Source organism: Aedes aegypti, chromosome 2 (assembly GCF_002204515.2).
Source record: "Aedes aegypti strain LVP_AGWG chromosome 2, AaegL5.0 Primary Assembly, whole genome shotgun sequence".
Classification (NCBI taxonomy): domain Eukaryota; kingdom Metazoa; phylum Arthropoda; class Insecta; order Diptera; family Culicidae; genus Aedes; species Aedes aegypti.
The window spans coordinates 180,141,865-180,168,571 of record NC_035108.1 but is presented as its reverse complement, the minus strand read 5'-3'; the positions used below and the strand labels follow the sequence as shown (position 1 = coordinate 180,168,571).

The window sequence follows — 26,707 nt, the reverse complement described above, 5'->3', positions numbered from 1 at the left end:
TACCAACAATTCAAATAAGATTTTAGGATTGTACTTCATCTAGATTACCCGTTTAGGAGAGCAAAAATAAATAACGAATCATCATACGAAGCTATTGAGCAAATTTCACAAAACGTGTCCTGCTTTATCTTAGATGTTTCGATCAGAGCATCATTTCGACACCTCACGAAACCTGTTACAGCAGTTCTCTACTATGGAATTTTCAATCAAAATACATCTAGTCCTGAATTTTGTGACAAATGTGCTATCCAGGAGATGAAATCTGAACGGATTGCTCAAAATGAGACGAATCTTGTATTCAAACCCAACTGTGCAGAGGATGTTTGTCTGACGGATTTGAAATTGCATGGCCGTTTTCTCAATTTTGAATCCCCATTCGAGCTTAACAGTTCCCGTACTATGGAATTGCAGTACAACATAAGCAATGAGGGAGAATCAGGATACGGGACGTTGCTGGAGATCAAGTTTGCTCGAAACATTAGTATTATCAAAGCAATGGCCTTTTGTGAAATAGGTGCCGACAATTTAAGCTGCCTCATCAATAACGGACAAGCGCTGCAACGAGGGAAAGTAATTACAGTCAATATAACTTTGGATGCAACTGAACTGGACGGGACCGAATTGGACTTCGAAGCGCGTTTGTTCAGCGATGGTAATGAAACATTCAATGAAGATAACTTGATACAAAGTTCTATAAGCTTGGTGAGGCATAGTAGCGTATCGATCGTTGAGTAAGTGAAAATATATTTAATTTAGAATGAAAGATTATATTGATAACTTGATGGTTTCAGATATTTCAATCCTTCTCACATCAACCTGGATACGACATTTTCTAATGTTTCAACGAGTTTAAAAGTTCAAATCGATAATTATGGACCCAGTTATATGAGAGCAACTAACGTAACAATGTTCATTCCTGTTTTATTTAAACAAATGGAATTGATCCATTTCGATACAATAAATTCTAACGTTAGTATGATTGATTGAAACACACCAAACATTTGTTAGAATTTTACCATCTTTCAGATAATTAACGAAAGGAATTATCTTGAATGGACGGAAGAATGTTCAGTATCGAATATCGAAATCAACCACACATCATTTATCCACTGGAGAAAATTTGAATCACCGGCTATGGTCCAGAAAAAAAGCTCTTATCTTAGCTGTTTCGATGAGTTCATAACATGCAAATGTTTAAAGTTCACCTTGAAAGAATTACCAGCAATGAATGATCCCTTATGGATTAACCTTCAAATGACGATATTCCCACAGGCGATGATTAATGTTATGCCCGAGGACACTCAAACAATTTTCTTATATGTAAATTTGAGCTTGGAAGTTCCAACCGATGAAGTAACTCTTATCGCCTCTGGAAGTTTGATGCTATATCGTGCCGTTCATAAGTTTCCGTTATGGGTCTACGTGACTACAATTACACTGAGTACTGTGATACTGACGTCGATTGTACAGGCTTTGCGAAAGGTTCGTATCAGGAGTTGGACGTCTTTCGAGTGATTCATTGCTGATAGTTGCTATTTGTGTGAAAGCACATGTCTAAAATGGTAGTATTGAATCATTCCTTACCGGCGTTTTCTTATTTTTATCCTAAACATAATACGAATTCTTATTTACAGATAAACTTTTTCAAACGAATGACGCGATCCGATATGGAGCGAAAGTTAGAAGCGGTAAGTTCAAATAACAGGGGTAACCGTGACCATTTTATAGCTAATCTTCTTCATTTATAAAATAACCTTCATTACTTTTGAAGGAAATCGTTTAGCGAACCTAAAAAAGTATTGTTTTTTGATACAGTGTTGCCAAACATGCTTATTTTCAGTTTTAAAACTTTCAGTTTTTAAAGATTGTTTTGAGACATTGAGTTTTTAAGTTAAAAGTCCGAATTTTACATACATATAAAATACCAAGCAATCTCTGATTTTGACAAAAAAAATCTTTTGTTATGGACTTTGCAACATAGAATTTTGTGTAAATAAATGGAAAATGATATCCAATCAACCGGTTATTTATACATACTGGTTGACAAGTGACCAAGATGCTAATTCCGCAGGCCATCGAACGTTTTCCACAGCATCCGGAGTATTGACTAATTTGTATTTTTGGTGGAACCAAGTCGTGCGGTACTTTAAAATTTGAAGAATTTTATAACAAATTTATCTAAAATATTGTCATCTGAGTATACAAATATTTCCTATATACATTCCCGTGCAAAAGTTTGGGTTCACCCCCCTGAAAACATACAAAAGCGTTTTGTCCATATCTCTGTGATTACATGTTCAATTAAAACTCTCAATTACGCATTCGAAAGGCAATAAGTGTTTTTTTTTACTTTGTATGCATTTTTCCAAAGGCATTTTTAAATTTTGTATTCAAAATTTTTACTTAGAGTTGTCACATTTAAAAAAATAACACACTGAAAAAACATGGCAAATTTCCTCAGCTTTGGATCGACCAAATCAATGTGTCATTAGAATCGTAATTTTCTTCTTCATCAAAGAGTCAAAACTTCAATTAAAAATTGTGTATACATAATTCAAAAACTACAGTATCGGACATATAAAATGGACCAAATCCGTCTTCAGAGACCTATATCTCCGCCGTTTCTCAACCGATTTTTTTCATTTTTTATGTACCCGCATAATTAGGAACCATTCCAGTACCGTTTCCCGTACTATCCACAACCATTCGTCACAATATGTGAACAATTTCCTATAACACCGAAAATAACAATAAGGCCACATTATCATGAACAGTTTTAACAGTTTCGGAAACGGTAATTGAGAAAAGTACAATATGGGGAATAGGCGGTTAAGTAATGTAACCATTTGAAAACGCCGATTTTCCAGAACATTTTTTTCCGATTACAATCTGCAAAATGGTCGATATATTATCCATTTTTTGATGAATCCACAATAAGGCAAACAGTTCAAAAATAGTAAAACCATAACATTAAAATGAAAATGGATATTGTATGTGAAACTATTGCTATATTGTGCTTTATTGTATTTTTACCCTATGCTGTTCTGCTCTGTTACACTAAAACCATAAGATGAGAAATGATATATTTAAGAGAAAAAGAAAAAATAATTACTTATATTCAAATTTTACTTCAGTTGAAAACGTAATGCTTGATATTTTCTTACACATGAGAAAATGTATTGATTTTTTTTTCACCACTGGACTATCGTAGAAGTTTTTACAAGTGAGGAAACGCTAATAAAAGTGCGCAATCGCATCAAATCGGTTAGGTGTTTTCGGAGGACTTATCCTTCGTAAATCAAAGAATTAGGAATTTCACGGCGAAATTCTCTCTCTTTCGCTCTTCAACAAAACTTGAAAACAATGGTGCCAGTACCTGTCAACTTTGACAGGTCCTGGCACCGTTGTTCCCTGATTTCCCGAAGGAGGAAAAGAGAGCGATTTTCTGATGACGTCACCGTGCAATCGACAACAAGTGCTCTGAATACATCAATAGGATTCAATGCAATCCCGCACTTTTATTCACGCTTTAGCACTTCACATAATATAACTGAAGTTATAGCATAATTATTTGTTATATGAAAATAATCTATTATTTTACAAATTTTTCTTTAATAAAATAATAAAAAATAAGTGAAATCCAAATTAATCTCCACTTACCCGTCATCCAAAGCCTGAAATCGTTGCCATGTAGGGTACACCGGGACAAGTTGAAACGGGTGGGGCAAGATGAAATGCAAAGTTATGATGCCACTAAATATTTGCAGGTTCTTCTTCCCTAAAATAATGTTCCATCTGCTAACTTAATGTTGCTGTAGTCTGTAGATAATTTTCCCGTCATCCATCATCAATCAACCAAACCAAAAAAAATGTTCTTCCAGCGATTTTCCGCTGTTGAACTTGTTGTTGATGTTCTTGTTTTTTTCTTCAGATTCCGGCCGTGTTTTCCATCGGGCCACCACTCATCGGAACATTCTCCACGACTTGTTTTTTGGTCAAACATTTGCCTTTTAGTGAATTTACATTCCGCCACTTTCACCGTAGAAAAAATTCCTCGACGCCTCGTCATACCGCCATCGCAAGAATAGTAGCACCACGTAGCACCATCAAACAATCTGGTAATCTAATTTTGGGGATGAATCCTTGTTGGAGATGTTACCGTCACGACGATTGGTGTTTATCACTTACATTATCACTACCGGGGCTTTTCGGGATTTAGTAAAAATCCATCTTCGGAACGGGTTTTTTTTTTTTCAACAGTTTTCACTCACAAAATAAACATTACAGAAAGCACGCTTAAAACAACGCTATGATTTTGTGGAATTGACACAATTAACTTTAATTTATCTAATTGTTCTGAATGTGATATTTTCCAATATTCATCACAATTTTGAGTTCTAATTTTTTGAACGAGATGTGTGAAAATCTCGATGAAAATCAAAAATAATTTTGACCGTAGTGTGAAACTTTCATAGCCACAAGTTGGTTTTCTTAAGCGTGTGTATGCAAAGCACAGAAGTTTGTAAGCCAATCGCTCACAAACACCAATGCGTGCAACATTTTGCCAAACTGTGCATTATAAGTAACATATAGTACAATGCAAATGTGTGAGTATGTTGTGCAAATATAAATTCAAACAGTTTGGCAAACGGTGGCGTTATTTTTCCACCATTTATCACAAATTTTGATCCTCATATAATTTAACAGTGATCGAACAGTACAACATATTGTAACTATTTCTAATGTGTCATTCAAACTGTACTTTACAGTATCAAATGCCATGCTTTATATTGTCTGACATAATGGCGACAGTTTGGGATACAGCAACCTTATCAGTTACAAGAAACATATTGTTTTGAATGTACGCCAAAGTGTATTTTTCTATGCGGGTAACGAACTACAAATTACCTCAATTTTGGAAAACTTTTGAAAAACTTGTGAGAATGAACATAAAAAATGCACCAAGACACAAAGTGATGTAGCAGAAAAACTACGCGTCGAACCATCTTGGTGTCTTAAGCGCATTTGTTTATTGAGTGATAAGGAGCAAATGCGCTGAAGACACCGAAAGGATACGACGCATAATTTGTCTGCTACACCATTTTTTGTTTTGGTGCATTTTTTATGTCAAAATTCAACCTATGTGTAACTTTTGATTTAATAATTTTCACACAACTTTTTCAAAAGTTATCGAAAATTTAGGTAATTTGTAGTTCGTCACATAAAATATGAGAGAAATCGGTTGAGAAACGGCGGAGATATAGCTATCTGAAGTTGACCATTTTGTATGGGAAATGGCTTTGGTGCATTTTATATGTCCGATACTGTATGCTTGGGAAAATACATACGAAGTGATTCCGCGTCATTTGGCCGAATGTGATTCGGCCGAATGCCATTTGGTTCAATGCCATTTGACCGAATGCCGTTTGGTCGAAATTGAAAACAATAGTGAGCTACAGATAGCATGCATTTATAATGAATTTCAAAGCTGAATTTCAAAGAACAGTTTATTTTTAATGCAGAATAAATCGTCGTTGATAAACGGCTCTTTAGTGTTAGTTCAAGGAACAGTTAGTGCTGAAAGAAGAACATCCAAAATGCAAGCAATTATTCACTTCTCTGCTAGCGGTAATAGACGCCAGCATAGGTATTCGCATTGCGTTTTGTAGTCAGCTTTTGACAGTTACTAAAACGGTATGCGACTCATTCGTCCTTCTGCTGCATCGATTTGCTTCAATCATTCCGATAGTACTCAATAAATTAAGTTTCCAGCAACCACAAGCTTGGTTTCTTCTTTTCACAACGGAAAAAACAGTGAGCTTCTTTACGTAAGTGTTCACTGAGTCGTTCGGTTTCATTTTTAATTAGACTCTATGAACGTATTATGAATATTAATTCCAATAACTATGAAAAATATTTGAATATGAAAGAAAAGCCTATGATCAGAAGAAGATCTGAAAAGAATCTGAAAAGAATTTCTTACAAAAGTTTGAGCAAGAGTAATGCAAACAATTGTTATATCAGTATAATTATAAAGAACTGGCGATAATTTAAAAAAGGTAATAAAACATTCCCAATAAAAATAAAAGTTAAATTATTGCCAATAGTAATGAAACGAGTACAAGTTGAAAGAATGGCCTATGTTTAAATAAAGGAAAAATTTCTTTTGAAATTATCAAACACATTTCAAACCCTAGCATGCCGTTGCACATTGGTCCAGTTTTGAAAAATCATGGCAAAAATTGCGCATTCTCAATATTTCACTGTTTTTAGCCATGCAAAGTGTTTTGGAACATGGTTTAGGGTTGAAGATTCTATTTTGGGCATAGTCACAAATTTTTGGTTGTCATAGAGCAAAATTCTAACAAAAATGCTGTTTTTCATACGTTTTTTGGCTCCCAACTTTTTCAAACAACTATTGTTAAGCAAACTTAGGCAAGAAGTTTCTTCTTCAATCGATTCCTTAGTCTTGAACGGGCCTTTGAGCAAGATATCTCCGTGGGGAGTGACTGGGAGCAATTTGATGGTCTTCTTTAAATATTTGAGGTACATACAACAATAAGTATTAATTTAATAAGAATAACGACACTTGAATATAAATTTGCATTCGAAGATGTTAAATCTATATGAGAATGAGTAATTGACCAGAAAAAAATATGCTTAGAACCAAATTTACGGGGTTTTGGTGAAAATTGATTAATTGAGTTTTGAAGCAAAAATTTAGGTTTTTGGACATGTGCACCTATTAACGTCTGAACATGCAGAAAAACATGTTTATTTTTAACGTCTCGTACGTATTCTCAACTATCTGTTATAGTAGATGAATGTTTGACTTTGATTTTCAACTAAAAACTAAGTTTGGAAATGGGGTTTTTGCCAGATATTTAATAATCTGGACCAATGTGCGTTGATGGCCCAGAGGCGAACCGACCATGAGCTATGAGTCTTGACGCGAGTTCACAACTTCGTCCTGAATGAACGAATAGTTGTAATTATTCTTTTGGAGCACTTATATAGCGACAAAAAGAAAATTTACACCGTCTTCAGCCAAAGGCTGCACAGACTGAACTATCACTAACTAAGCAACGGACAACACGAAACACCCAGAAGCCTAGTGATGAATTTTTCGTTTGACGAAAAGTTTCCACCGACTGGAGCGGGAATCGAACCCACACCCCGTGGCGCAATACGCCTAAACGACTGACGCCGCTAACCGCACGGCCACGGAGCCGACTAACATAACGTCCCGCCACATCATAAAGATCAACAAAGTAACTACCAGATCAGTTATTGGGCCACACTTATGAATCCTACACATAAGCGTTGAAAAAAAATATTTTTTGTTCGTATTTCGGCCAAACGGCATTCGACCAAAAGACCTATTCGGCCAAATGGCGTTCGACCAGACGGCCAAATGGCCAGATATCATGGGAAAGACACTTTTGTATGTTTTTAGGGGTGAACCCAAACTTTTGTACGGGAGTGTAGGTTCCCATGGCAGATTTTTGGGTTCCCATGGAGGATCTGGGAAAGTGGACGATTTATTTGTTTGATAGAACCATATCATGCGACACATTTTTTTTCAGAATCCTGTAGAGAATTCATTAGAGTTATCTAAAGTACCATTGGCCACATAGTGTTCCCGTAACAGTTGTAAACATTTAGGGGGAGATCCCCCAGTACCGGACACTTAAGCCACTAAACTCATAATTAAAAAAATATCATTTTTCTGTGCTCCTGTTACCCATTTATGATAAATATTATCGTTTTTATAGTGTATAAAAATAAATTTGAAAACATAAATATGCATTTTGATGATGTATTTTAGTACCAAATTGATCGATCTTGAAAGATGGCATCCAATACCGGACACGATCTGGAAACGCCTTGAATTCTGCAAATTTGAACATCATTGAATGTTTTTACTATAGGAAAGATAGATAATTGCCAATTGACTGCATTTGCAACCTTTTACAAGGACAATTTGAGTTTTTCTTAGTTTGCAAGATGTCCATCAAAAATCTCATTCATATATGATGGAAAATAGAACATTTTACGATGTTGTTCTGAATGTTCATTCTTCTTAATATTATTGCATGTTTGATACCATGATCGACTAAATCCATTAATAGTGAATGTATTTTGAGCCACTGGTGCAATAATTACAAAGATATCATATAACAAATAGAGCTGTCAGAAACTGGGAGACAGGAGGTGCTTAACTAAAATTTTAATTTGTCCATATTTAGTTCAATTATTGTACAAAATACATTCATACTATCAAATTAAGATTATGTTTGATGATGCTTGCGTGATCCAAAGTATTTTGTCATATTCAAAATAATTACTAAAAAGGCTCAAAATTAAGGCGATGCGTCAATTTTTTAAAAATTTTCAAACATTTCTACTTTTTAAAAAAGGCATGCATATTTCAAGGATGTGTTATTCTACGCAAACATTAGTCTCCATAATAGCTTTCTTTTCTACTAATAAACCATCTTGATTGGACCATGATTTCTCAATTTTTCGACTTTGTCCGGTATTGGGTGCTGTCCGGTACTGGGGGATCTCCCCCTATAATTGGTTAAAATGACTCCGAAATTCGTATGTCAAATTCGGCTCAATATGACTCAAACATCTCATACGTAACTTTTTTGGCTAGCGCTTTTGCCCTTCATATCCTACTATTTATATTTCAAACGTAAAGTTCTTATTTTCCTCAAAAGATTTAAAGTCATTAAATTTCATGATAATAGTAAGTAACAAACAAAAGTTATGGCGCTTTTGAAAGTATGTTTTGAGTCATATTGATTCGATCATCGTAGGAATATTCTGGGTTGATTAAGAACTAAACAAACAAAAGAAAAGAATTTAAATCACGACAGTGTGGCCAGCTTTCTATGTAGTAAATGAAATGTTGAAATAATATCATACAAAGAAAGATTAAAATACAAATTGTAATTTCAAAGTATTTTCTATGTTTTAAGCTAAGCATCAAGTGGTCGTGTTGCCATATATGCGAATTGTGTCTTGGAGATCGAAATTAAATCATGAATACGTTATTCAATTATTGGCCAAAAAATAAACACCTGCTATTTAATGAAAATTGAAATTTCTGGAAACACTGCTGGCTCATGTTTGGAGCAAGGGATGGTACACAAATTATGTCACGCTAAATTTCGACTTTTTCGACCTCCTCCCCCCCCCTTTTGTCACGTTTTTTGTATGAGTCCTCTGAAAATTTTGTAAGGCTTGTCACGCTTGGCTTGACACCCTCCCCCCCTTGAAGCGTGACGTAATTTGTGCATGACCCCCAAGTTGATTTTTCGTTTTTTTTAAATAACAACTAGATTGGAATAGTAGTTTACGCAAAAAGTTGCAATATGATGATTGTTTTTTTACAGCATGAATCGTTCATTTATCCAACCAAGCTTGCCGGGTATCAGTAATCGTACCGGGAGGCATCCATCATTATTTTACAATTTGTTGTGATGATTCATAATGCAACTAACAACAGTTGTATAGTGAAAAAGCGTTGCTTTAAAATAAACTAATTTCAGTTGCGTAATAATCATTATGACACTGCATAATTCAGTGCAAGAAATTATAACGTTTCGTGAAAGATTGGCGTGTTGAAAAACAGCCTATTGCGATGAGAAATTGCATAACACTAATATTAACTGTCAGGAAACGGTGCTAAAATTTATCGTAACACAGATTATTAAACAGCAATTTCAAGTTGACAGCTAGGTATTCTTTAACTCGATTTATTCTATATTCTATCGGGTTACAGGTTCAGTCCCTTCAAATATCCACATATCGTGCTCTCCATAAGTCGATATTTCAATAACTTGATACAGTGCCTTATCGATTTTGGCAACAAGGCGTGATTTTTATATTGCCAAAATGGGAATTTTGCCAAAATGGGGATTTTGCCAAAATCGGGAAGGTTAAAATGCTTAAGCTTTTTTATTGTTCTATTATCTAAAAGCATCAGAAAATGCATGGCAACTATTACAAATGATGTGAATAATATATAAGAGCCTTCATCAGTTCAGCCTTTGACACAAAAGCATAGACATCATGCATTGATTGACGCATCTGAGAATCATACTTGTTGTACACAGTACAAGCGTGATTTTACTACCAGTGGCCATTTGTAACTCTTCTAGAGTGCGAATGTGCAACTATAAAGCAAGACCATATTGAAAGTAACAGATTCGGAATACATGATCCTTTCGAATGTATTAATTTCTGAGATATCCTGAATATAGAGTGCAACTTTGATTACCACACGTCTTATGTAGCAAACAAGGATCAAATTTGGAAAAAGTGAAAGTTTTTATAAATTACTACACAGATAAAATTATATAAATTTCAATGTAGCGTAAACAGAAGAGTATAGTAAAAGTAAATCAAATTTATCTATTGTTACAGCACCATGTTTGATTTTCAACTAAAGATGCTTGAATGATATATGATCGTGTGAATTTAAAGTTCATTCAATTGAGAATTAAAAGATTTTTCGTTGACATTTTAGTTGATTTTGATGCTCCAACTATGTGCATAAACTGAAAGTTACAACATATTTTTAGCTGCATTTACTAAAATCATTGTTATCACAGTTGAAATGTAATGTTAGGAATAAATTTAAAAACAATTCATATATTCACATTAAGGCCCGTACATGCCATTTTTGGATAATGGCACTTTTTCAATGCTTTTTATCGTAACCGCTATGCACTCAGAAATAGACTTAGGGCCCTATTTTATAAGTCGAATTGATCAAAAACTACTCGACTGGAGTCACTGGGCGATATAAATAAAAAGCGTTGGACTTTATTACATGTAGCATTTACTCAAAAACACAATCCACAAAGCTTACTACACTTTTGGTATGAATAAAAAACTTTTCGAACATGTAGGGTAACTAATATATTTTGGACCCCCTGGGTTTCCTGCAAATTTCCTAGTTTAAATCAAAATACCAACTCAATTCGCGTACCATTCAGAAAGATAGGACTATTCCGCACTTGCATAAACCGTTTGTACATATAAAATGTGTTTATTTTATCTGAAAATAATTTAATTTAATCGGTTCATCCATGCAACCGTTACAACACGTTACACACCGAAATTGAAGCTGTCAGAAATTTTTCAAATGTAAACAAATACTTTTTTCCAAATTTCTGAACTAAAAGCGTAGAATTTCTTCGGTTTTCCATTGTCAATCGATGATTAGACTATGGGCAAGCATATTTTACAACCAGTGTCATGGACTTTGTCATCAAACGATAAAAATTGCCGGGGGTCCAAAATATATACTTTGAGGGTCCAAAATGTATTGGTGTGTCCAAAATAATGAAAATCAGTGCTTCACAATTCAATTATTTTCGACCTTTTTTGGATCCCATATGACCTTTTGGGCATTTTTATCTCGTAGAGGAAGTTTTTCTCAACATTTTGACATGTTCTTTGACTTGGTAACGCTGTACAATTAATTAATTAGGACAAAATACTAAATTCACTTCCTTAGGGGGTCCAAAATACGACCGTTACCCTATATGTCAAATTTGTCGCTTATTCACACGACAAATCATGTGAAAATATGAATATTACTACATTCCCGCTATACAACGCGTAATCGAGCATGGACACTAATTCATGAAAATTATGTAATTTTACACGATTTGAAGTTTAAATTTGCGATAAATCTAGCATTCGCTTTATGTACATGTGAATTTTATGATAATTACAGAGATTTTTCTAAGAATTTTGGAATTTTAGCTAAAAATCTGTGTCCTATAAAGAGATCTTAAGATTACAGCAACATAAAATTATGAAATTACTAGACTTTTTTGGATTCCAGTAATGAGATACTGATGTAAAATCTGAAAATCTCAGAAATACCTTCTTAAAGATACCAAAATAATTTCAAAAGATCAATAATCGGATCAGATTGCGGATTTTTAATATTGCCACAAGAATTCCAGAAAGCCTTAAATAGTCCCAAAATTATTATGTATAATAAATCAAGAACGTATCGGACTCCCAGAATTCCATTAAAAAAACTGAAATTCCAAAGGAAATCCGAGAATCTTGGATGTCACAATTTTCACATAAAGTTCAGTATTACTTTATAAATACCTGAATTGCCAAAATTCAAAATTTCACAGTAATCTTACCGGAATCTCAGAACTCTTATTGAAATCTCAGATTTTTTACGAAAATTTCAAAATTATAGCATTCGAATTTTCACGTATTCGTAACGAATTAACTAAATTAGAATGGAAATTGTCCGATTACAAAAATGTCTGACATACATCATGGCCAGTGGTGGAAAAAATCATGTCGTTTACGCAAAATGAACCAATATTATACAGGATCCACGCTCACACGCTCACAAACCAACAGCGACTGATTTGCTCATAGATTCTTGCATCGGAGAATCAGAACAAAACAAATGTAAAAATGCGTGATTACTGGATGAGTAGAGTCTGCTCACAACCGTTCTTTTTTACTTCATAATTAGCTGAAATCCATCCGACATCCGAGAATTCCAAAGAAACAACATAATTATCGTAATGCCAGAGCAGTTAAAAACTTTGTAAGTACTCATAAGAACACTGAGCTGAGAATTAGGCTCTGTCCCAGTTGGGACATAACGCCAGAAAGAATACCAGATCTCTCAAATAAATTGCAAATTCCTTACCGGAATCTTAAAATTCTTTTCGAAATATCAAAATTTCTACGGAAATCTCAAAATACCTTTCGAAATATCAATGCTGACATCGTTTTCTCATGATATTTACTCAAATTTTAATTATTCCATTCATTTCAACAATCTCAAAGCATGAGTAGCAACCACGATGCGAGTTCACTATTTGACTTTTGAGCTGTGCCGTGTTATTTATGTGATCATGTAAACAAGTGAATTCGGCACCGCTCAAACGTCAAATTAGTGAACTCGTGCATTGGTCCATGGGAGTCGATGTGACATCTGAAATATGCATGCTTAGGGTAAGTGTTCCCTTAGTTGTGGGTGTTCCTATAATTGCGGTAGTGCCGTTTTCACTGATTTTATTACATTAGCCACAGAACCGACACTGCCAATCGATGTATTGGTTCGTTGACACACGGGATAGTTAAAAAAAGCGTTCAAATTGTTTTAAAACTGATGAAATATCACTAAAGTTGCTAAAACTTTACTTGCTTGTACCAATAGTTGCGGTAAAGTGTTCCTATAGTGGAGGATCCCATAAGAAATCAACGGATACCGCAACTATAGGAACACAAATTAAAAATATATCGCAACTTAAGGAACAGTGTACCAATAGTGGAGGTATTATTTTTCACTGACATGCCGTGAATTACTGCGATGAAATCATTTTTCTCATTAAGTCAATGGTCCTGACTTCCCGTTAAAACATTAACATGTACATTAATTGCGCTTCATGAATATAGGCGATTAAATGAAGTTCAATCGTGCTTAGTACCTCCACTATTGGTACATCTACCCTACTTTGATCGACAATGACTACAAACGAGTCACGTGAATTCGCTCGAATTGCAAAATAGACCCCTTAAGGCGAAGTAGGCCGCCAATGAAATTTGTACGCACCGTTGATGATTGTTGCTAATTCATCTCACGATTTCGAATCAAAGAAAATCAGTTGGTTTTGCACCGACACACCTGAAAAAGTATCAGCATACTTTTTGTATGTTGGCGCCTACAGTGATATTTTTTCAAGTCAATATAAACTATAATAAGTTTTATCACTTTGAAAGTACATGCAGCAAAGTCATCATTGTTGCCAAAACGAATGACGGACTACTTCGCCTTAATGACGAGACCACATCAAGCATTATGTTCGTTTGCTGAGATTTGGGAAATATTTTGCTGAGAGTAGCAAAACGAATCATCAGAGGATTATGAAATACTTTTTTGCAATTTCTCATCGTAATAGACTGTTTTTCATCACGCCAATCTGTCATGAAACGGCCTACTTTCCTGCACTGAAGTATGCAGTGCGGGAACAGTTGTTACCTAACTGAAACTAGTGCTGTAATGATTCATTACGCAACGCTTTCTCATTACGCAACTGTTTTGAGTTGCGTAATGAATCATAACACAACTATTTCTCAGAAATTGTAAAATAATGGTGGCCTCGGCAAGCCTCGTAAGATAAAATTACAACTCGTGCTGTAAAAATCATCATTCTGCACCTTGTTCCGTAAACTACTAGTTTATCCTTTATGGAAATGACCTTAAACATAACAATTACCTGATCAATTTGACATATAGTTTGATACCTACCAACGCTTTGCGGATATTTGCAGAAAGAATCAGCCATTACGGATGGAAGTATAATGATGATAAATATACCAATTCAAAAGCTCAGCACAGAAACTACTGTCATCGAAGAAACAATGAAACCAGCCACATAGGTTTTACCTCAGTTGTAGCGTAAGTTTTATTACTTTGGTGATTTGTATTTACAAAAGAATCTCCTGTACATAGTTAGCATTCATTCAATCAAATGCAGAGCACCATTCATCGTCTATAAAACGCGCAGAAACCAACACAAACCAATGAAACTCTGTAAGGACGAACTAAAGCAAAACACATTTGAATAACATGGACAGTTTTCCTTCTAGTCGGCTCAAACATACCGAAAGTCCTTAGCGTGGCTGCGTACTGTATTCTTCTCAGTGTTTCTCCTTTCCCTTTTTCAATTCGGTGGGCTAACAGTGCGTTTTTCAACAGTTGCGAATAATAGCTTATTCTCAGGAGACGAATGCGTCCCGTGCCCTAGTCAGCTATCCTCAAGAGTAGCCAACATGCTGTTGCTGCTGTCGGGGGTCATGGCCACCCATCGAGTGGATCCCCTCTGGTCACACCATCAGGTTGATGAAGCCGTGGTGATTGAAGATCGATGCCTTGGCTAATGCACACTCCTCGCCCATTGATGCTCCTCCAGGACTATCATTACTGCTACTGTTGTTATTCATATCCGATCGCAGCCCATTGAATAGCTCCTGACCTCGGGGAACTGCCAAAGACACAATCTGATTAGATCCAAGCTCTTGCAGGATAGATGGATAAATCTCACCGTGCTTTTTCTGACGAGCTCTCGAGTTCTGGAACCACACCTGTGTGACTCGTTTGCTCAATCCCGTTGCCAGAGCTATCCTTTCCAAATCCTGGCCATCTGGATTGCTGTCGATCTGAAAGTTGGCCTGCAGTATCTGGATTTGCTCTTCGGTGAACGTGGTCCGTATCCGTTTGGTTTTGTTCTTGCTGTTGCCTTCAGCATCACAGCCATCCTCACTGGAAGTCGTCCCGTCATCAATAAGTTCCATGTAGTGAGTCTTGCACAGCACCCGGTCATCGATGATGGCAAACTGTTCTCCCGTGGAGAGCTGCCTTCCACAGGAGTCACACGCAAAGCACGCCAAATGGAACACGAAATCTCGAGCCCTTCGCACCCAATCCGAAGGGGATATCGATCGGGAGCATTTGGCGCAGCTGGCTTTAAATTTTCTGTTGAAACGGATCACAGGGAGAAGAGACAAAAATTTATTAAGTGACGGGAAAGGCAAATTGAGATGGATGCTCATATCAAGCAACAAGCGTAACTGAAACTCACTTGATATAATCGGTTTTGCAGTAGACTTCACCGTCTTTGAAATAGCACGAAACTTGTCGTTCCAGGGAACAGTAGCAAATGCTGCATCGAAGGCAAGACCCATGCCACGCACAGCCACTCACTTCAAATATGTAACGATCGGTTATTTGCTCTGCGCAACCGCCACAGGATTTGAACTCAGTCTGTAAAGGGAAAAAAATAAAACGGAAAATGAGGTTCAATAAATCAATTGGGTAGTCGCTTGAGTTATTACAGATCTTGAGTTTTATTTTATGTTACTAGCTCGCATTACACTATCTCAAAAGTTAAAAGTCCGAATGGTGAACATCATCTGTTTTTCGGGAATAAGCTTTCGAATTTTATAAATGATTCTCATTTTTATAAATCATCGGCCAATCTTTCAAGACTTATTAGCTAGAAGCATCATGAGCGACACAACAGTCGACTTGAGTAGCAAAACACTAAAATTTCGAACATGACTAACACTCCAAACACTCGATTTTTAGTAGTAATTTTCAAAAAAAAAAAACGCTCAAAAATTTTCGACAGAATGATCAGTACTTCAATTCAATCTTATTCAATCAATTCAAAACACATGAAAGTAATAGTTCAAACCTCTGAAATCACCACTATTTGGAATGAGCGTCATGTTAGTAATATGAGACAAAACGGTAGATATCTATCTATCTATTCTACATACAGTTGACACTCCACATCTCGATATCGAAGGGACCATCGAGATAGGGAGAGATTGAGTCATAGAACAAGTATTTAATGAATACTAGATTAATAATCACTCCCTTAAGCTAAGTATGCTGTTTCGCTCAAGAGAAGTAAACAAATTTCTTGACTGAATGGGTCAAGAAATTTCCTACAGAGAGTCCCATTTGAAATGACATTTCTTCTCAACTGCGTACTGTGATCAGAAAAATGGGGGGGGGGGAAGAAATTTTCCACGCATCGAGATAGGCGATTCCTTTTCTTGCCAGTAGCAAACCTGCCTTTATCAAGAAAATTAAAAATATTAAGACTTAATTCCGTCTTCGCAAATTGTTTTGAATCCCTTAAATCCAGTCTACACAGTACCAAAAAATAATGTGATTTACGTCCTTTGGGATGCACATAAAAGAAGCGAGCCAAATGACGTAAATTTGTGTAAAATTTCAAATACGTTAGTATCTGATTCGGGAAATTTCGATCACAGTTCCATCGTTTTCGTGTCCTTTAACATGTAGAATTACATTTTTTGTTCAATACATCTTCAAGGACACGTTTTTGTGTCGTTCCATCACTTACATCATGTGTCATTCAGTCATATCCAGAATTACATCCAGAGTAATTTTCATTATTTTTAAGAGTGTAGTAACCTTTGATAATGTTAATATCGACATACGGAGAGACAAAAAAAATGGGATGGTGTTTGTATGTCACGGAATGGGTTGCGAACGGGTTAACAGATTGATTCACTTTTGAGTTCGACAAGGGATGCAACGTGTTTTCGAGTTAAAACATTGATGAAAATCAACCGATAAAAAGGGGATAAAACAGGAGCAACTATACTGACATTTTCTAAGGGATTTCGGGATAGCCTACTTCACAGCCTACTACTCGGCAATACAACGTTTTTCGGGCCAACTAGTTTTAAATAAACCTATTGTTTCAAACAAATTTTAACCGAAATCATCTATCATCAAGCAAAATGACGCATACATCTGTGTGCAGCTCTGAACGTACTATATTTTAACTTTCAAAGTAATCTTAAAAAAATTTCTGGAAGAGACCAACTACGTGTATTGTACTTTATCATAAGTTGTGACCATTGGCACAGAAATATTTTTATTTTCTGGAGGGGCCTAGCCTCTTCTTGTGTTGGGAATATAAAATAGTGCATGAAGTTCACTGCCGTTATACGCATAATTGTCCCATGTTCCAAAATATGCAATCGAGAAAAACGCGTTTAAAGATTTTAACACATTTAGGACTCGTATTGACCAGGTGTGTGGTAAATTAAATCCAAATCTTCACAATAGTATAAAGAAAAGCGTGTTTATTAGAGTCATGAGTTTGTATTATGGGAATAAAGTAAATTTAGCTACGAAATTCAAAGTGGGACTGTTATGCCTAGAAATACGGGGTTTTTGGTGAATTTCTACGCATAACAGTCCCACTGAGAGAAGTGACCAATTATGTGCTAAACATACTGCTGTAGATGACCGTTCTTAAGTATAGATTGTACTGAATGTAGAGGACGTATATCCTCAAGACTATGTTAAGGCACCTAATGAAGGCTCAAGACATGTGCCAAACGGAGCCACGTGTGGGGAAGTGAGAAAAAAAAACGATTTTATAGTTTGGGATGGAAAGCAAAGTTTTCTGTATGTGTGATAATGAGAAAATGTATGAGTTAGTGAAAGAAAGAGTGGATGAGTAAGTTAGAGAGTTTATAAGATGTAATAAATTCCTAAATCGACTCTTCTATCTATAGGTTTGACAGAAACTCATCTGCGAATTCAAGGTTATTCTGCGGAGTAAATATTTAACTCAAAATTCACGACACAAATCTTCACACGATTTTATATTTCTTTGGACTTTGTTTGCAATACATATCATGATATTTGAATTAAGTTTTAGTACCACCAACATATTTGCAATTTGCACCGAAGAGCCAACTATGCGAAATAACCCAGTAAGTGGCCAGGTCATCCTATTCTTCTTTTGACTTGACTTTGACTTCATCAAGTTTGATATGTCGCAAGATAGGCTCAAGACTGCCAATATAATGGCCACTTCCTCTGGAGAACAGGGTATCCAAAACAACCTGGCATGTTATCAAGTCATCCAGAAACCTTTGAATTACCCTTCTTTAGCCTTGATTTGTGAATTCATGAAGTTTGATGTTGCCAGCTAGGTTTCAGAACCGACAGTTTAGAGGTCATTTTTCCCCCAAGGAAACCGGGAATTCAGAACAATCCGACATGTGGTCAAGTCAATCAAATACATTTGAACCTTGACTTGATTTGCAAATTCATGAAAAATGATATGTCGAAAGCCAGGTTTCAGATTCGCCAATATAATGGCCACTTCCACCAGTGAACCGGTATTCGGACCTACCCAGCATATGGCCAAGTCATCCAAAAACGATCGAACTATTTTTATTTGGACTTGGTTTGCTAAATCATGAAGTTGATTTGTCGCAAGCCATGGACTCGAAATTAAAGTGGTTACTGATTTTCAAGTGGGATTATTTCAGTACTCCTCGTGATGAATCCAAAATTACGGTAAATTTCCAATCGATGACGGCGGTTCAAAAAAAAATGTAAAAAAATGTGATTGGCTTTGAAAATTAACTTTAATTTTTTTCAAAAATGGATGGGAAATAATATTTTGATATTGAAAATTTTAATCAAATTTGACATCAGACTCGCATGAACGACGAATGCATCCCGATAATACGAACACATAAAACAGGTTGTGTTCCACATGGAATGTAAAACTAACGTAAGAAGATGTTATAAACGATTTTCCCAAACACCAGCTAATTCAAAACTGACAACTGAATATTTTGTTCAAGATTAGCGCATCGAATTGTATAGTGTGACAGTTATGCGTAGAAATACAGTAGTGGGACAGTTATGCGTGGAAATTCAACAATGGGACAAATGGACTTGGATTGCTTTTCATTGAGTTTCCGAACAAAGTTAATTTTTGGTAAGTATTTTCTAAATCTATACGTAACAATAAACTGTTTGATGACAAAAAGTCAAAATGCATAAAAAGTAACATGGGACAATTATTCGTATAACGGCAGTTCAATAAGTTTATGTTTTCAGGACCTTCGAGGCCTTCCTAAGCCGAATAGTTAGAGTCCTCGGCTACAAAGCAAAGCCATGATGAAGGTATCTGGATTCGATTCCCGGTCGATCCAGGATCTTTTCGTAATGGAAATTGCCACATGATATACGAATGCGAAAATGGCAACTTTGGCAAAAAAGCACTTACTAATTGTGGAAGTGCTCATTGAACACTACGCTGAGATACAGGCTTTGTCCCAGTGGGGGTGTAATGTCAAGAAGAAGAATAAGAGGTTTTCAGGACCACAGGACTCATATTAAGAATTCTCCATAAACATATAGGCTGCACAAATTTGCCAAAAACCAACCATTCACTTTTACAGCCCAAATAACATTGGTAGCTGAACTACAGTTTATTCAGCTAAAATCGTCTTGAGACTAATTTGTTCAACTCTTTTCCACCAAATTGTTTGTTGAGAGGGTATCTGTCCATAATTTCTCCAAAAACACATCAGTGATTTCACCAGCGTTTCGTTCGAATAATTTTTCTTATTCATTTGAAAGCTTTTTATCTACTTTTTTCAAGAAAATATAAAAAAACTGTAAAACAAATTATTCTAACTTGTTTTGAGTGCACCGTGAAGGTAATGCTCATTTTTGGATTTATTTTTTTTCGGAAATTTCTTTATAATTAATTGAATAATTATAAGGGAAACTTTGAATCATACAGGCAAATAAGATTTTTTTTTAACTTTATGAGGGTTTGCTGGAGGAATCTAGAAAATTTACTCATGGAATCTTTGTAGAAACTTTTAGAGAAAAAAAAACAAGGGAAATATCTAGTATCTGTAATTCAATATAGTTAAAGTTGTGGGTTTTTGGTCTGTTCCACAAAGTTGTTCAATTTCAGAAGTCACACAAATTTGCAGAACGAACCAACTTTCCAGACTTACCGTTTTCGAATTGAATTAAAAAGTCTCTCGGTTACTTACTTTAGTCTTTGAACAGCCCTCCGAAACTCTATGTAAAATGACTGCAATTTAATAATTCTCTTACAGGCAAAACTTAAAGTTATTTGTAGTTCGTCATCCAAATTTCAGCCAATTCGGACTACGAGAAGCTGAGATACAGCAACTCAAACTTGGGCATTTTGTATGGAAAAACAGCATTTTGTCGCATTATGTCGCTGACTGTATATGTAATATGATTCGTTAATTATGATTTCATATTGAATTTTTTATTATCTGCTTCATATTGCTGCAATAATTTTCATAAATTGTGAATAATTGATGTTTGACGTTTCTGCGAACGCTTTCTTTATCCAATCCAAAAATCTTAAAAAAATATATCAAAATCCATAGTATTTTTTCAACTCGTTTTTCAATACCACATATAAAAAGGGTATTTTTTCCAACACCAAGGCAAATTCAGATATTTTCGGACGTTTTGAAGGTTCAAATCCAACGCATCTCTGGTATTGCTTCATATCTAATTTCAAACAAAGTTTATTTCGTCTTCGACATCAAGCGGTTTTATCGTTGGTACCCGATTTTAGTCCACTAAATTTTTCAAAATTTGTTTCTAAAATGAATTGTGCCCTAGAAACTGATAAGACTAAGTGCAAGATAAACATCAAAATGGGTACTGTAGTTTTTTTTTTCGTGAAAAGCTGGATGCCATTACATGAAATATTAGCTTCCTACCCTCAAAGTTCCCTTACAAAAAAAAAATCATGTTTTAAAATATTCAGCATTTGCAAAAAAAAATCCTAAAAATTCACAGATACGTGTTTTGTATATCCAAAATATGTTGTGTGTTTCAAATGTTGGCTGTGACTAATTATTCCGACCTTGGGAAAATCTCAAATACCGTCCATTATTAAAACTCACATGATTTTCACAAACATTTTGTATTTCACAATCATCTAGTGTTGTTTATCATGATTTTAATTTGACATGATTAGAGATCGCCCCCAGGGGGGTGAATTTGACCACTTTGGGGATCACTGTTCTAGACTGAAAGTACCGTAACACATTTTCTCAGGAAGTGATGAATTCAATGTCATTGCTATAGAAACTCAAACTTCGACATCAGTTTTCTCCATTCAGGACTCTTATCAGGATACTGCAAATACCAATACTACATTCTGTTTCATAACTATAGATCCAATCAGAAGTTGTGTATATTTTGCTAAGAGTGCAATGATTCGTTTAACGCTTCATAGCATGATGACTGGATCGGAGAGCTTATATACAACAATACATAATTTTCATTCATGAACATGATAAAAACGAAGAATTCTTAAATGAAAAACAGATCTGTGTTGCGTAACTATTGATTGATCCAATAAATGTAAGTCTTTCATATAGCTTAGTCAATAAGAATATTTTAATGTAATGCTCAGATTTCTTTCAGTGATCGATTTGCTGTGATGTGCAAGTCTTGAATTTTAAATATGTGCTGCGAAAAACATTCGTCGAAGTTGGAAAAGAAAGTTTTTAGTGTTGGTGAGTTACGCGTCGTTTGAAAAGATCTTACACAGGTTTTCTACGAAATTGCAAAAAAAAATGTTGTACGTAACTCGTTGCAAAACACGATTTTTACAGCAAAACAAATGTTGTATTTTTTGCAATTACGAAAAGAACCGTTGAAGCTGCAATATATCTAGGAACAAAATATGTTTCAAGAGAACCCACATGGACACCCATGCGTAGTAAGAGCCTTAAATTCTTCAATCACGTACATCAATCAATTTACTCTACGTCTGCTAGTGATCCAATTCCAAGCCAGAATCCATTATTTGAATCGAATTTGAATCATCCGACGGATGTAAAATTAGGATCGCTAGTTGATGAAGTCATTGAGAGATCCAAAGTAATTTAACAAATGGTGTATGGACGCACTCATATGTTAGTTTGGCAACTTTGAAAACAGAACTGAAAAGTGCTACTTTTCAGAACCGATTTCAGTGCTGAAAAGTTGCACTTTTCAGGATTGTTTTATTTGGTAGGAAAAGTAGACCGTTATGTGGTTCATTCTAATAATTAAAAGTATACTGATGTGCAACGGAATTGCAAAAAAAAAAATCTTCGAGGATTAAAACAATAAATACGGGTAAAGATTAGCTGGCAGCTTTTTCACGTATGTTTTTCATTACATCGACTTTTTTACGTTTTTTCACATTACATTTCCTCAATCACATAAATGTTTGTATCCACATTACTTTCTAATGTTGCAAATGTAAGGTAATATTGCATCATATTTGCGACGCAGATTATGTGCATCTACAATGACGTCATATTACACTTTAATTATTGCTGTGTAACCGGAGGACCAAAGAACATGTTATTTTATCGTAAAAAACGGACAATCACGCTTTGTCTGAACCAGACGATTATAAAAATCGAATGTACATTGAATTTTTTTCACTAGAGTTCAGTATTTAGTCTATGATTTCCCAATCGAAAATTTTTTAAATATTCTATCGGTGATTTTTTTTTCCATACATACATTTTGTACCGTGATGAATCGAAATCCGGATGGGACCAATGTCCGGACACTTGGGTAATATTCATCAATTTAATAGTAATTTTATTTGCATACAATATTATTTTTATATCTATCTTATAATATCAATAACAAGGTCTCATATTGCTTTCGAAAGTAATCACATTGTTGTTACGGGAATCCCAAAATATTTTTCACGCCGAATAAGTACCGACCTGAATTAAATCCGCGCCATTTTCGAGCCGAATGCAATTCAATTCGATTATTGAATAGTGAAACAACATTTTTGATTAGTCGTATAGTATTAAACCTATCTAACTTCAGCGTTTTTAACTAAAAAATAACAATGATCCTCATAAATTCGTTGTTTTAACCCGTATAGGCCTGAGTGAAAGCAAAAAAAACTAATACTCTCACAGCTCAGCAAAAGTAATCAGAGCATTTCTTCATCAATTAATAGGATGATTATTGATATCTCCAGAAAAAAAACCTCTAGAAATTCTTTAAGATGTTTGTCAGGGCATTTCTAGGTAAATTTTCCCAGTTACTCTTTTTGGAATTCGTTATCCATTGTATATCCCGCGAACATTTTTCAGTGATTCCTGAGAATACCTAACAAATTCTTGTAAAAGTCTTTGATGGATATGTTGGATTCCTGGAAAGATTTTCAGATTGGTTATTGCAAAAAAAAAATTACGCAAAACCCTTGGAAAAATCAGCATAGGAACTCTTGGAGCAATTCTTGTAGGATTTTTAGAAAAAGCCTTGAACAAGTTTTTTTTTTCTAAAAACCTTGGAATAAACCTTTGTTAGGCGTACTTTATGATTATTTAGGAAAAATTCCTGGAATTACATTTTTAGAAATCTACGAAGCAGTTTCTTAAGAACCCATGGTCGATACTCCTGGCATTTTTAGAGCATCTACACCAGAATTTATTATAACGATTCTTACAAGATTTTGGGAGTAGTTCTAACTAGATTACTCAAACGAGTATGGACAAGCAAATCTCTTCAAGATTTTGCGCAACAATTTGTTTCATGATATTCTAAGAAATTTCTAAAAAAAAAAACTTCTGGATATAAACAGCATCTACAAATTTCAACAAACATTTCAATGAACACTTTCACCACAGTATAGTAGATGATTCTGCCTTAAATTAAACATGTTTTTTTTTTCAATTTTTGGATGGTAGCCAACTTGAGATGAAAGGTGCACTTTTTCAATTCATGCAGAATTTGGAATAAATATGTTTTAAGAGATTTCATTTTGCAATCCTTATCTTTATATTCATATATTAAAAAAAATCTTTATAGGTAAAACTAAATCCGCGAAATTCTGGAAGTCGTAATAACCCTGGACACTGAACAATACGTCGAAATACGCGTATCTGTCAAAGGATACAAACTGTTGTGAAAAATGATGTTATAATACTTAATTCCGTTTTCATCTACTTAACTTTCTCAAAATAGTTCCCAAATATTGAAACAATTTGTAAGGACTGTTCATTTCATAAAGTGGACACTTTGTTTATGCTATATCTTTTTTATTTATTGATAAAATCGTATTCGGTATTCTGTGCATCGTTCAACTATTATTCTAAAATGCTTTGAAAATACAAGATCTTAGAAAATGCTTTTGGTTGAAGAGCTAAATAGTTTTTCCAAAAACTCCTAAGAAAGGCAGTTCGTCAAAGTTTAACATTATTTTTCCAAAATAAAAATCCGATTTTTTTTTTTGAACAAATTGTATGTTTGTATCTTTTACTATTCTACTAAAGGTATGCTTTAAAATAATCAATTATATTCCACCTTTCTCGGACATTAGGTAACTTTAGTGATATACTTATTTATGGCCAATTTGCTGATACACCATCCTTTCACTCCCAGCAAAAGAGAAAAGTAAAAAGGCAGGTTCAGAACTAATTTGGTTTACTAAAGAAACTATATTTGTGCAAACGAGAGCAAAATCGTGCGTTTAAACCACATTTTTTAGTACAAATTTTACTATTGATGGTAATTTTGCTAAAAAGTCTCATACTTTTAAAACCGTGTATGCATATTTATCGATCTACAGCAAATTGTGAATGGTTTACTCCGAATATTTCAATTGGTAATCTCAGAATAACATATTATGAAAATAATATGTCGAAAAAAAAGTTGATTTTTTACAGCAGTGTTGCCAATTTTGATGATTGTCAATGTACCTTGAAAGGTCTTCTAAGAATAAAGCAATTGTGTTTCTATTGTGCTTTATATGTGACGTGGGGACTAAATAAGTAACTCTATGAAGGCGTAAGTTATTTTTCATATTAATACTATATTACCACTTCCATCAGGACGTTTTTTTAACCAACGAATTCTACTCATATCAGTTCCCATCAAATTTAAACTAGTTTTCTCAAAAATATAGGGGGAAAATGATATTATTATAACTGTAAAATTGTTGTTCCAAAAATAACTTGATTTTTTCCATCAGGCTTTTGATTGATGATGCTTTCGCAGAACAAGCTATTTTTGAAAATAAAAAATATAAATTGTCGAATTTTCTACCCAATTTCTAACAATCATTGATACAATCATTGATTTTGATAACCTCCAAAAATCGATCGTTCTAATCGTTGTTCTATTTTCGTGTGAAATTTAATTATTTGGACAATTTTTATAATCACAACATTGTACAATACTAGTCGAACGATGTGCAGAAAACCGATTGAAATTTCATTGATAAGTTAAAAAGATATAGCAAGCAGAAAGTGTCCACTTTATAAAATGAACAGTCCTTAGATGGTCACAATAAATTTAAATGAATCGTTTCAGACACTTTGGAAACATAACTACAGTTGACTATTATATATTACATTATATTTGTTTGAAGACGTCAACCAGTTCTTCTTCTTCACATTACGTTCTCACTGGGACAGAGCTTGCTTCTCAGCCTAGTGTTCAATGAGCTCTCAAGGAAATTATCATGACGAAAAGATCCTGGACCGACCGGGAATCGAACCCAGACATCTATGGCATAGCTTTGCTTTGTAGCCGCGGACTCTAAACACTCGGCTAAACAAGGCCCCTGGTCTTCAACTAGTGTTGCAAGGATATTTACTTGAGCTTTCTCGTGAGCATGACTCATATTTCAAACGCTTCACTTTTAAAGATAGCTTTTCGAAATAAGCATTCAATTTTCTCTGCTGGTCTTTCAGTCCATTTGTATGTATAGTCATTATTATAAATAATATGCAATCTTAACTCTAAGTGCTTGAATCTGCCGCTGTTCACTGAATCATGTTCATAATGTGAGACCAAACGGTAAATATGCCTTGATAAAATCTTTACCCGTTTTAATTTCAACATATTTACCTTCATTATACTGCAAATATTCAAATCTGCCGAATTCTTCAGATGAAAATTCACTAATCACACTCTTCGTCGCTTAACAATCTCCAATACACTAGTTATCCATAGCGCCGGTATAATATTCCCTTTTCAATGAAAGCACTATAACACTCCTTTTCTTCACTTCAAGCTCACAGCATTTGCCATTCAAATACCGACGGCGGTGGCTTGAACACTTTTCCTCAGACGGCACCGGCGCGGCCTTGCTTCTAGTCTCTTTCAATAGACCAGCACTCCGAGAGATCTCCACAGGTAATCAATTGTAGTTCACCGCCTCAGCAAGCCACAAGGAAACAAAAAACAATCTACCTATTCAACGAACTCAACGGCATAAACGATTCAGCATCCTCTCGCGACAGACCTCAA

General features: G+C 34.9%; 2 protein-coding genes across 4 annotated transcripts; one reads left to right on the top strand and one right to left on the bottom strand.

The window, feature by feature from the left end:
* On the top strand, window positions 1–14,609 carry LOC110676236 (integrin alpha-PS4-like). Its single transcript, XM_021843320.1, has 5 exons — window positions 1–731; window positions 792–969; window positions 1,027–1,482; window positions 1,635–1,688; window positions 14,341–14,609. The coding sequence occupies exons 1-5, from the start codon at window positions 256–258 to the stop codon at window positions 14,446–14,448; spliced, it is 1,272 nt and encodes a 423-aa protein (XP_021699012.1). The 5' UTR covers window positions 1–255; the 3' UTR covers window positions 14,449–14,609.
* LOC5578577 (LIM/homeobox protein Awh) lies at window positions 14,450–26,707 on the bottom strand. Of its 3 annotated transcripts, none has more exons than XR_002500196.1 (4): window positions 26,306–26,707; window positions 15,651–15,832; window positions 14,674–15,544; window positions 14,450–14,613 (listed from the first exon to the last, which is right to left on the bottom strand). XR_002500196.1 is itself a non-coding variant. In XM_021843324.1 (4 exons), the coding sequence occupies exons 1-4, from the start codon at window positions 26,309–26,311 to the stop codon at window positions 14,896–14,898; spliced, it is 777 nt and encodes a 258-aa protein (XP_021699016.1). In that variant the 5' UTR covers window positions 26,312–26,707; the 3' UTR covers window positions 14,450–14,895. The 3 variants fall into 3 exon arrangements, 2 of the variants coding, with proteins under 2 accessions (XP_021699016.1, XP_021699015.1); XM_021843324.1 differs by having other exon boundaries at window positions 14,450–15,053; window positions 15,114–15,544; XM_021843323.1 differs by having other exon boundaries at window positions 14,450–15,544.